The 12,955-nt window shown below is 36.3% G+C and overlaps 1 protein-coding gene across 1 annotated transcript; it reads left to right on the top strand.

Annotated features, from left to right (window-relative positions):
* Positions 1-8,870: 8,870 nt before the first annotated feature.
* LOC107792260 (nifU-like protein 2, chloroplastic) lies at positions 8,871-12,221 on the top strand. Its single transcript, XM_016614455.2, has 4 exons — positions 8,871-9,250; positions 9,348-9,435; positions 10,143-10,456; positions 11,786-12,221. The coding sequence occupies exons 1-4, from the start codon at positions 9,104-9,106 to the stop codon at positions 11,975-11,977; spliced, it is 741 nt and encodes a 246-aa protein (XP_016469941.1). The 5' UTR covers positions 8,871-9,103; the 3' UTR covers positions 11,978-12,221.
* Positions 12,222-12,955: the final 734 nt, after the last annotated feature.

Here is a 12,955-nt window from a genome sequence, read left to right as displayed (position 1 = left end):
CACGGGCACTGTAAGGCGATGGGAAGCTGAGAGAAATTAAAATGAGAGTCTTATTGGTGAAAACCCTTGTGGGCACTGTAAGGCGACGGGAGTTGAGAGATAAACAAATGAGAGAGGTTTGTTGGTGAAAATCCGTCAGGGCACCGCAAGCCGAACAAGGTCAGTGATTTGGCGAAGAAATTGGGTTATGGAGATCTCGGGGCATAAAGTATGACAACTGAAAGGCGATTGGTTGAATAGGTTGGGCTAATTAATCTGAAATGCATGTCATGATCATTGGCGCCAGTTGTTCCACTCAGATAAGTCTATTTTATTTTTCCCCTTTTAAACAGTCATCCAGTTTTAGATTATCTTTTATCCATAACTCTCAAAGTCAGTGCATTTCATTTCTTTCGGGTTTATTTCTCTAAGGTTTTTCCAATGTCAGCTTTGTTTAAGCAAGTAAGAAAGGATTTCAAAGCTTACTACTAATTTCTAAATTGTACAAGGCACAGTGCGGCCAAAGCATACCAGAGATAGCATGATGTAAAGTGGGAAATAAGGTATCAGTGAAAGTTCCATTGGTCGAAGGGTTTAGTAATCTTGTGGGAGATACAGAGGTTCAGGTAGAAAGGTCAGAAATGTAAAGCAACGGTTTGGGCGTAGAACACTCGGGTCATCCAAGGTCCTGCGGTTGAGAGTCAGTTAGAAAGTCAAACGGTTCTTGGCCAGTTCAAGGCAACCAATCAAAGCAAAGCACGGCAGTGGAGAGGCCACCTTCAGCAAAGAATGCCACAAACTAACCACCACATTTTAAACTGACAAGATTTTTCTTTGATTTGAAACAGGGGCAGGAAATTCTGTTTATTTGGAGAAACTTTCCGTAAAGAAAGCAAGTACCAGACAGGTTCGACCGTAAATCCTCAGGACTCTCATGGACAATGGGACCTAGTTAAAATGCAAAACATTCATGCATAACAAGATCTAGCATAAGTTTTACCTTGAGGAAATATAAATTGGCTTTAAAGTTTCATTCTTAGGATAAGATTCAATTCGAAATTTTCAGGACCCTCCTGAATAATGGGACTTAGATTTAAGACCTCCATTAGATAACAAGATTTAGCGTAAGCTTTGCCCGAGGAAAATATAATTTAGCCTTAAAGTTATCACTCTTAAGATGAGTTTTGATTTTAATTTTCAGGACTCGCCTGGATAATGGGATTTAGTTCAAGATCATCACAGAATAACAAGATTTAGCGAAAGTCATACCTTTAGGAAATATCATTTAGCTTAAAAACTGTCAATTAACTAGGAATTTTCAGGACCCTCCTGGATAATGGGACTTAATTTAAAATTTTCAGAACCCTCCTGGATAATGGGATTTAGTTTTAAGTGTTCAGGACCCTCCGGGATAATGGGATGTAGTTTTAAGTTCAGAGCCCTCCTAGATAATGGGATTAATTTAAAGTTTTCATGACCCTCCTGGATAATGGGATCTAATTTTAAGTTTTTAAGACCTTCATAGATAATAAGATTTAGCATAAGTTTTACCTTTAGGAAATAGAATTTAGCTTTGAAGTTGCCACTCTTAAGATGAGATTTAATTTTAAATTTTCAGGACCCTACTGGACAATGGGATTTAGCTTGTGAGTTCTTATAGCTCTTTTGATAACAAGATTCGATTAACACTCACAGATGTTCCCAATATCAAACTGGGGCAGAAAAATTTCTTTTGTTTTATCTATTTTGTTGGAAATCAGGAGCCCGCCTGGAGAACAAAGGGAAAGCAATTCAAGTGTTGGAAATCAGGAGCCCACCTGGAGAACAAAGGGAAAGCAGTTCAAGTGTTGGAAATCAAGAGCCCACCTGGAGAACAAAGGAAAAGCAGTTCAAGTGTCGGTAATCAGGAGTCCACCTGGAGAACAAATGGAAGCAACAATTCAAGTGTCGGTAATTAGGAGCCCACCTGGAGAACAAAAGGAAGATAGTTCAAAGGAAAAACAGTCCTAAGAGGAAGTAGTTCAAGTTCAGCAATCAGGAGCCCCACCTGGAGAACAAAGGGAAAACAAATCAAGTTCCGAGGAAAAGTAATTAAAGTTTTGGCAATCAGGCGCCCACCTGGAGAACAAAGGGAAAACAATTCAAGTCTCAAAGGAAAGGAATACAATTCAGGTTCAGCAGTTAGGAGCCCACCTGGAGAACAAAGGGAAGAGCAATTGAAGTTTTGGTAATCAGGAGCCCACCTGGAGAACAAAGGTAAGAGCAGTTGGAGTTTTGGTAACCAGGAGCCCGCCTGGAGAACAAAGGGAAGCAGCAATTCAAGTGTCGGTAATCAGGAGTCCACATGGAGAATAAAGGGAAGCAGCAATTCAAGTGTTGGTAATCAGGAGCCCACCTGGAGAACAAAGGGAAGCAGTTCAAGTTTCGAGGAAAAACAGTGCAGATGTTGGTAATCAGACACCCTCCTGAAGAACAAAGGGAGAGAAATTCAAGCGTTGGTAATCAGGAGCCCACCTGGAGGACAAAGGGAGAAGCAATTCAAGTGTCGGTAATCAGGAGCCCACCTGGAGAACAAAGGGAGAAGCAATCCAAGTGTCGGTAATCAGGAGCCCACCTGAAGAATAAAGGGAGAAGCAATTCGAGTGTCGGTAATCAGGAGCCCACCTGAAGAACAAAGGGAGAAGCAATTCAAGTGTTAGTAATCAGGATCACACCTGGAGAACAAAGGGAGAAGCAGTTCAAGTGTCGGTAATCAGGAGCCCACTTGAAGAACAAAAGGAGAAGCAATTCAAGTGTTGGTAATTAGGAGCCTGCCTGGAGAACAAAGGAAGAAGCAGTTCAAGTGTTGGTAATCAGGAGCCCACCTGAAGAACAAAGGGAGAAGCAGTTCAAGTGTTGGTAATCAGGAGCCCACCTGGAGAACAAAGGGAGAGCAATTCAAGTGTCGGTAATTAGGAGCCCACCTGAAGAACAAAGGGAAAGCAATTTAAGTGTTGGCAATCAGGATCCTCCTCGAGAACAAAGGGAAAGCAGCAATGTTCAAAGGAAGACGGTTCAAAGTTCAGTAATCAGGCGTCCGCCTGGAGAACAAAGGAAAAGCACCTCAGAATACAATTCAAGTCGGCAACAAAGGAATTTCACCTGTAGAGAGTACAAGTCAATAGAGCAACAGAAATTGCAAGATCAAGTTTGAGGATATAGATAGGATTCTTGTAATTCATAGATCATAGTTTAGTCTAGCTTCTTTATTTTGTCTTGGTGTAATAAGGAGTTCAGCAAGCAGTAGCAGCAACAACAACAACAACAACAGTGAAATCACAACTTCCTGATAGTCCCAGCTACCAAAACTTTCAGAACTACACTAACCTGATTCATTTATAGCCAAGGATATGTAGGTAATCTCTGAAGCAAGATTCGATCAGGCTTTTTCAAAAAATGTTTCTCGTGGAGTTTCAAACGGGCAAAAATCCCTCATAATTGCTCATTTTATCTTTGCCCGAAAACCCTTCGTGTCTCCGAGCAAAGAGGGGCATCTGTGAGCACGTGATTTTTTCCCTATATGAATTACTCCTACAGAATCCCAGGGAAATAGATTTTTCTTTTAAATATTTTTAGGAATTTTTGTAGAATTTTCTTAATTATTTGCATTTTTCTGTACATGTTTAATTTTTATTTAATTCATGAAAATACAGAAATACTATTCATTTGCATTTAGGATTTATTTTTACATTTTTAGGTTAATTGGTAAATTAGTTGTTTTATAAAAATGAAATCACAAAAAAATGACTCACTTTGCATTTTAACCTTTTTAATTTTTAATTTTATAGTTCTTCTTTTAATTTAGGAGTTAATTAATCTTTGTAAATACTATGACGAGTAATTAGATTAATTGGGTAAGTTAATTTAGTTTAAGAGTTAATTTAGGTTTTAATTTAATTTGAAAAGAAAAGGAAATTGGAAATTGAAAAGAAAAGAAAAAGAATCAAAAGAAAGGCTGTGATTTTGGGCCAATTCGTCACAGCCCAATTGAATTTCCCCAAAACTGTTCAGATCTGGCCCAAAACCCACGCCCCATACCCTGTCCAAACCATCCGGTCTTTAGGCAATTCAAACGACGTAGTATGGGGCCAATACTACGTCGTTTGGAGTTCGTTTGTTTTAAGTCAATCCTAGCCTTCCGTCTCATCTCATCCAACAGCCAGAAACACTTCCCCCATTTTCATTTATAACTGTCCCAATGCCATCAGATTAAACCTAAGATCAAACTCATCTCTTCAGTCTCTCTCATCTCTTCACCTGAACCCTTGCGCCGCCCTAAAAAACTTCCACCATTTCCACCGGCAACAGACCTCCAAACCGTCTCAAATTTTGACCACACAACCATCACCCAACCCCAAGTCCCAAACCACCGATATATCTCCCTAAAACCTCACCAAATCTAATCAGTTCCTGATCTAAAAAAAGAAGAAGGAAAAGAAAATCTTCCAAATCTCTGAGTTTTCCTTGAACGATTATGGTTAAAATTGGTGTTATTCGTCAGTTTTCAACGAGAACACATGATTAATGTCAATTTCGGCTCAAAATTGAAGGCGTTGGAGGTCCAATCAAGTCCGCTGTCAACCCGCATATTCTAGGTATTTTCCGGCCATGTTTCTTTCTTTTGTCTTTCACTTTATTCTCATCTTCATCTCCTTCTGATTCTTTCTTTTTCTTTCTTGTTTTTTTTTGTTTTCAATCGTCTTTATGTATGTTAATTTCAAGTTTACGTTAGTCAACATGTCTTAGTTCTTTTGAGTTTATTGTTTGATTTTTGCTCAAATTTCCTTCTACTTTTGTCTTCTTTGGAATCAGGGCTTCAGGAGTTTTCTATAACTCTGTTGGCCCAGTTTCTTGATTGGTTTTCTGTTGGTTTTGAAATTAAACTTGGGCTCTATCAGTCAGAAGCCCAAAGATGGAAAGATCAATCCGGGTTCGCAAGCCCAGGGTCTGTGGTTTGATTTTTGGGTCTACTTGACCCATGTTTGGTTCTTGAGAGTAATTAACAGGAGCCTAAAGGGTAGTTTAGGGAATTTAAAAAGGAAAATCTTCATTAACTGATTGGGAAGCTTCCAGGAAAGTGGGGAAATGGGCTAGTTTAACAAATGGGTTAAAATTTGGGGTTTGAAATAAAAGAATGAAAAATCAGGGAAGGGGTAAATGGAAAAGCTTAAAATCAATTTTGTTGCCCTAGAATTTGTCTATAAAATGCCCATTTCCTGCATTTGATAGGCAGAGATTAGGGTACTAAAAATTGGAAACGGTTGAAAGAGTTCGAGCCTCTTTTTCTCTACATTAAACTTCTGAAAAGCCTTTGATATTCTAAAAAAATACTGAAAAACAATCCTGCATCCTTTAGTTGACATTGATCTGGGTCTTGTTCTTCAATTTCGATTGCTAGTCAGATTTTAAAAGTTCCAAGAGACTTTTGTGCTTCTGGGTTTTAGAAATGGTTTAAAGTGAGCTGAAGGTTGTTATTGAGGAGCTGATCTTTGTTGTTGCTGGAATCCTTATTCTCCTTGCTTTATTTTGATTTTCATGTATGCTTTGGGCCCTGAATGACATGCTGAATTGCCAATATGTAGTCCAATATGGAAATCTAATAATAATTATTACATGTTGAATCCTCAGTCTTTTGTTTCTTTAAGTTCAGCCTGTTGTAATAATTTAGATTTTTTATGTTCATGTGCATCACTGATTCGAATCTTGTGTATAAGTTGGGCTCAGTACTATACTCTGGTAGTTTGGTTGTGAGTGAGTTAAAGCTCTATTTGTTAGACATGAAGAATGCTTGATTTCTTGTAGCATGAGTCCAAGTTAGAATGAATATTTCTCTTTTGGTTTATTTAAGCCTATCAAAATCAGTGTGAGATTTTCAGATTCAGGGGTTAGTCATAGGACAATTTCTGGTTTCTTATAAAGTTTGACTCGAGCATGTTGTTCTTGAAGGGTTATAGGTTGAGTGATAAATTTTTATTTTGATAAGTGTCGACTATTCCCAGTTGTGAGCATTTCCATTGTTGTTTATTAGGTTGTAATCGAGGTTGAACCTCACACATTATGTTTATAATTTAGCTTGGGTAAAAATTGGGATTGGGATGCTGCTTCATATGACTTATACAGTTAAATTCAAGTAATTGTTTATTTTATATAGGTAATATGATTATTTGGGTCTTGTATCATTTGGGGCTTTGTATATCAATTCATGCATGTTGATCATAGTTAAAGAGCTCAGTTCGATTCCTTGGGCTGCAGATGTTCCCTCTGTTCTGTGGGGACTCGATGCTGAGTCTCATACCCCTTAAACATTTATTCTTTATCATATTTAGCCTATCTTGAGCTTGGGATGTGAGGCCTTTTGGAAATGGGGAAATTATTTGCTTTACTGCGGCCTGCTGTCGAGCCCAAAACCATCACTTAAATGTTGTTGCCCACTACGTCTATAACAGGCGTAGCCCGAACGCCTAAAAGCCCAGCACGCCCTTTAAATTAATAGTTGTGCAAATAAAACTTTAGATTTCGTTTGGTTAGATTAATTCTTTTAATTATAGTGAGGTGTGTCATAGTAAACAAGACTTAATATTTATGGCCCTCAATAGACTAGATCAAGAAATTATTTTAAGAGAGAGATTTGAGGCGTGCCATAGGCCAATTAAATCATTTATGGCCAACACTATAGGCGCGTTAATTATATAATTATTACAACTATTTCTAAAACCCGGGGGTACATTTCATGTGGCCCGGTTCTAATTTCCAACAAGGCTAAATAGAACGTATCGTGAATCACGGGTGTATTTCATGTAGTGTGGCTTACGATATGTTTTAAATGACCTTAAATTAATTTTTAAATAAATAAAAGCAGTTTTAAAGCTAAAAAGGCACATAGGTTTAAAAGTGTTTAAAATCAGATAATTAGGCCAATAATAACAGTTGAGCGACCGTGCTAAAACTACGGAATTCGAAAATGCCTAACAACTTCTCTCGGGTTAACAAAATTCCTTATCCGGATTTCTGTGTTCGCGAACTGTAAAACAGAGTCAATCTTTCCTCGATTCGGAATTTAAACCGGTGACTTGGGACACCATAAATTATCCCAAGTGGCGACTATGATTCTTAAATAAATAATCATGTTTCGATTGTCACTTAAATTGAAAAAAACTCCCTTATACCCCTTCCGGGTGTGGTAAAAGGGAGGTGTGACAATTACTACATCATTATCTTTTGCATTCTTGCCTTTGATATTCTATGTATTTCTTAATTTCATAGATAATCATAAATAAGTAGGATTAAAAAGTTTTTTTATTGATTTTGAAATTAACAACTTTGTAAAGATTCTCGAATTTGTATTTATAAATAATGACCAGCAGTTTGGGAAGAAAAACGTGTTCACAAAAAAGGCCGGATATTCAAATGGGGTGCTGTCAATTAAGCATCTCAGCAGCTCGGCTGACATTAGGATATGTTATTCTATTATATGAATATTTGTTAACTTCGAATTTAATTAACTTTTTTGAATTTTAATAATGGAAGTGTATACAATTTAAATCAGTTCGATAATAATCAACTCCATGTACTTATTTAGAGATTATTGACGGGGTATTAGAAATAGTATAGTACATATCTAGAAATCCGCATTTTTGCAACTACCGAGGGATTGAAAAGGACAATATAAATCAGCACTAGGGTGGAATTTCTAAGTGAGCGTTTGGACATAAGAATTATAAAATTTCGAAAAAAGTATAAATAAAAAAATAAAGTAAAAATAATATTTAAAAATTAGAGTTGTGTTTGGACATTAATATAATTTAGAGTTATTTTTGAATTTTTATGAGTTGTTTGAAGTGAAAATTTTGAAAAATAGTTTTTTGGAGTTTTTTAAATTTATGAAAATTCTGAAATTCAATTTCAAGTGAAATTTAAAATTTTGATAGCCAAACACTAAAATAATAATTTTTTTTATGACCAAACGGGCCCTAAGCATTGCATTATCAATTAACTTCATCACTAATTCCTCTTTAATATATATTGACTAATTTTGCATTTGCTTTAACATAGACGAATTTTATTTAGTTTTTCGATAACAAGTTTAAATTGTTAATTAGCACCATAAGAAACACTACCAACCACAAAAAAATTGGAATAACACATTAAGAAAGCTCAATGCACAAATCATTTACAACCAAATTGATTTGCTCCGGGTATGGTAATTAATCAAAATTTGAAGGACGAGTATAAAACTTTTGTTTTTCAAATATTGAAATACTTATTTATGAGAATGTAATAATTGTGAAAAAATAAAGTTAATTTTTTGGAATAATATAGAATTCTCTAGAATGTCCTAGTTTAGTATCTTTGATATTTATTTAGTGGACATATCTAGATGTTCTAGAATATTGTGGGAAGATAAGACATATCTAGATATTCTAGAGTGTCGTTAGAAGATAAGGTTGCTAGAATCTTCTTTGTACATTATCTAGAATCATCCCTAGTATAAATAGGGGGTATCTTGTTTATTTGTAAGCAAACCAAAATCAAGAAACCCTTCTTTTCTAAATAAGTTCTCCTATTTAAAATCTCTATTAACAATCTTGGGCTAGCAGAAGGTCTCCGAATAATACTTTCCTTCTGCTATTTTTTACAATAATTTCTATTCTGACACTAACTAAGACAAGAGTTGGAAAATAATGAAATTTATATAGACAAATAAAAAATATTACGCTTACATTTTCAGAAAAATAACAAAACGAGTTGTGTTAAGCTGCAACATTAATATATGGTCTACAGTCGCCACGACCATTTTTCTTTTAAGAAAACACAAAATAATAAAATTAATAAATTAATGATATTCACGAATCACGCAATTGACAAAAACAGATTGACACACCCAAATAAGAAATCAATTTCCGGTCCACAAGAAGAAGAAAAGGAAAAACAAGACAGGAAGCGAGAAACTCAAGAGAAAGCAATCAAACTGGATTTTTATGAAATTCACAACAAAAGAAAATCAATCATCAGTTTGATTATATACTTTTTCAGTTGCTGAATTTGAGTTCGTTGATTGAAGGTTTTTCAATAAAGATAAAAAGAGATGCAATCAGCTATGTTATTGAATCCTCCATCTACCTGTTCTTCATACCCTTCTAGAAGCTTCCAAACCCTAGAATCTTCATCTTCCTCATGCTCTCCTTCTTCTTCTACCACCACTCTCTTTCTTCCTCCTCCTCCTCTTCTCAAGGTATGCCCTTTTTTTTTGCTTCTTATTGTAAATCTCTTGTTTTACTGTCAATTTCTGTCCTTTTCGATTCTCTTAATTATCTGCTTTTGTTTTGCAGATTTCCGGCTTCTTTGGAACTCGATTTTCCGTGTTGACGAGGCGTAATGCGTCATCGCGTGCCGTCCGTAGTGCTTCACGGCAGCAAGGTGTGATTTCTGTTTCCGTTTACCTTGTCGTTTTCTGTTGTATTACCTTAATGAATACAATTTTTTTTTTAATTTAGGAATTTCATAACAAGTCAAATTGATTTAGCTTTAATCAATAATTTGGTACATATTTAGTTTGTTACCTTTTTTTAGTTGGGAATTGTGCTTAAATCAGTTTTGTGATAAGAACCAGCTCCACAAAGAAATTCATTTATTTAGCGAATTTGGTTTATTTTATTTTATTGAAAATTATTAGCTTGTACTCGAAGTCAAATCATATGGATATGGGGCCTATTGAGCTTGTTACCTCTTTTAATCGGAAATTTTGCTTAAATCAGTTACATGGTCAGAACCAATACGTTAAAAGATTTTAGCTTTTTTATTTGGCAAATAACCAACTGTTATTTTATTGAAATCGATTAGTTTGTAATGAATTTTCCGATAATCACTTATTTAGATTATCAGAAAAGTCTCGGAAATCAAAAGGCCCTAAAGTTATCTTTTCTATTTGATATATGCAGATAGGATACCACGGGTTCCTTATTAGCTTTGTGTGTTGGTTTTTAAGCTTAGATCGCAATGTTTCTGTTCTTAGTTCGATGACATAGACGTACTAAGTGCTGTCGGTAGTAGTTTCCGCGTTGCTAATAAATATTTATCGGCTTTATGTTGATCTGAAATGATTTGCTTGTTGGCTCTTGGTGCAGTTGTAAAGGCTGTTGCAACTCCAAATTCAGCAGTAGAAGAGTTACCACTTACTGCAGAAAACATTGAGAGTGTGCTGGATGAAATTCGACCATATCTGATTGCAGATGGAGGAAATGTTGCATTGCACAAAATTGATGGCAATGTTGTTAAGCTAAAACTACAAGGAGCTTGTGGCTCCTGTCCAAGTTCTGTCACGACGATGAAATTGGGAATTGAGCGTCGTTTGATGGAAAAGATCCCAGAAATTGTTGCTGTTGAAGCAGTACCAGATGAAGAAACTGGCCTTGAGCTTAACGAAGAAAACATAGAGAAGGTAGATGCTTCTCTCTGTTATTTATATGTTGCACATACAACTGGGACAGTCCTTCCAAACCTGTAAACTTGAACTAGATGATCTTCAACACATTGTGGACAAATTAAGTCATGTTCTAAATTACTTTGTCCGTTCGTCGTCATCCAAAGAGATATTGGATTCTATGGTTTCTCAACCAGTTAAAGTTAGTTATCATGCATAGGTATGTAGCTCATAAGAAAAACATGCCATTTTACTTTCAAAGTTGGTTGATCCAGCTAAATTCCCTTCCTTGATAGGCTGACCATGTGCTTGAGTCTCCTGTATTAGTGCCAAGACCTGACCATACTACTCCGTGGTTAGTCTAGGGCTGCTGCATAAGATTGATTGTGTTCATTTTTCTTTAATTTGGCCACAGAAGCCTTCACCCGAACATGCAGCTACCTTTTTTCCTCTATTAGACTTGAAGTTTGGTTTATATCCATACAACTTGAAAAACCTATCAATACTGTGCCAGTCTTCTTGCAATAGCTGCAATCAGCAATGGCATTTGTTATTATTGATCTCTAACATGAAATCCAGCATTGAAAGAGGCATTGCGTCAGGCTGACCCAGTCATGAATCGAATAGTAGGTTGTATTTCCATTTACTTCTCGTCCAGAATGAACAGTGGAAGGCAAATGTGACGTGATTAAATTGTTGCTTCTGACTCCAATATAAGATTTATCCAGACACACAAGTAATTGCATGTCATTTATTTTGTTTGAGAAGCTTAAGATTAGTATTCGTTAATTCTGCATGATTTTCATTGATAATATTTGGATGATGGAGTTGCCCGTGGAGCTTTGATGTAGTGGTAAGAGCGCAACACGTGATGTCTGGGTAGGCGCATGTCACGGGTTCAAAGCTGCCACAGTCAAAGACCTGGCATTTAAGTGGACAAGGGTAGAAGAGCGTGCCCCTTATCCACTGAGTTTTAAACCGTGCCCACTGGCCATCGGTGATTTCTCGGTTTATTAAAAAAATAATGGAGTTGAAAGAGCAATCTGTGATTCATAGGTACTGCATGATTTTCTTAATGTGTACCTCTGTACCTATATGTGGCACAGGATAGAAACTACAGTCATAATAAATGCTTGTTCGTCTTGTCTGTGAGTGAGAAGCAGTATTTATGGCATCTTCATGTTCACGATGTCATCTTAGATTCATTTAGCACTTCAGCAGCTATACTCATTGCTCAAATTGTCAGTAGCTCTGATCAATATAGAAAATGTGTGTTCAATTGCTATGCTTGTTTTTTTGTTTTTTCCTGCAGATCTTGCTTTATTGATTTTTATTTGTAACTATTAGGTTCTTGAAGAGATAAGGCCGTATCTCGTTGGGGCAGCTGGTGGAAGTTTGGAACTTGTGGCAATTGAGGAGCCAATAGTTAAAGTTCGAATCACAGGTCCTGCAGCTGGTGTAATGACTGTTCGTGTGGCTGTAACTCAGAAACTGAGGGAAAAGATCCCAGCAATTGCGGCAGTTCAACTCTTACAGTAGAAGTGTTTGCACAGCTATCTTTTAGTGGTGCGTCTGTGTCATAAGCAGACTAAATAGGAGCATGATTGGCTCAGTTAGCGTGAAGCCTTCATCATATACTATACTGCCTATGTACCAAAAAAGGAAATAGTAAGCTCTACTTTGTACAGTTGCGCTGCATTTTAATTTTTCAGTCTGTATGTTCTATATTGTAATATTTGGATATGGCACCCCGGAGAGGGAATTGCAATACCCAGTTTGTGGATCAAGATGACCCTGACGATTTGAGATGTCAAACACGGAATGTCTAGGATTTTGGGATCCGAACAACAGTTTAGATAATCAAAAGAGAGGTGAATTTATATTGATGATTCAATCCTTCTGCAGCAATAGAACTGAAAGAATACTCCTATTACACGTATCATAACTACATGACCATAACTAATTTGGCTAACCTTCACATTACCTAGTAATATATATCAGTTATACGTGCGCTTTGGCTCTTTGCAAATTTTTTATCACTTGCTACCTCGCCGTTTTGCCGGTTTTTGTTAGTCTGTTATGTTTGGGGCGGTGGGCATCTTGTAGTGTTAGGTATATAAGACTTTTTTTTTTGATTGGTTGTGAAATTGCGATCTCTTTACTGTGATTTTTGGGAGTGGTGTCTTCTTAGATTTCTATACTTTAGTAAAATATGCCTGAGCTCACTATATTTTCAAGTGTTTTGCGTAGTCTATGCAAAACCTTGACGGTTTAAGCTAAATATCTCATCTCTCTGATAACCTGAGCTCTTGGATAAATCAATTGGTCACCAACAAATTTTAAGGTTTAACCACCACCAAGAGTAATAGTTTGGATAATGTTTATATGTACATAGTGCAAATACCAAAAGATCAATCAAAATACCAGCACTAAAATCTGGAAAGTATATCACTCAACAAACCATCTTGAACTGTTAAAAAGAGTTAGTTCATTATTCTAGTCAAACAGGTTAGAAAA

This window comes from Nicotiana tabacum, chromosome 7 (assembly GCF_000715075.1).
Source record: "Nicotiana tabacum cultivar K326 chromosome 7, ASM71507v2, whole genome shotgun sequence".
NCBI lineage: Eukaryota > Viridiplantae > Streptophyta > Magnoliopsida > Solanales > Solanaceae > Nicotiana > Nicotiana tabacum.
The sequence above is the reverse complement of the archived record's forward strand: the minus strand, read 5'-3'. Positions and strand labels throughout refer to the sequence as shown.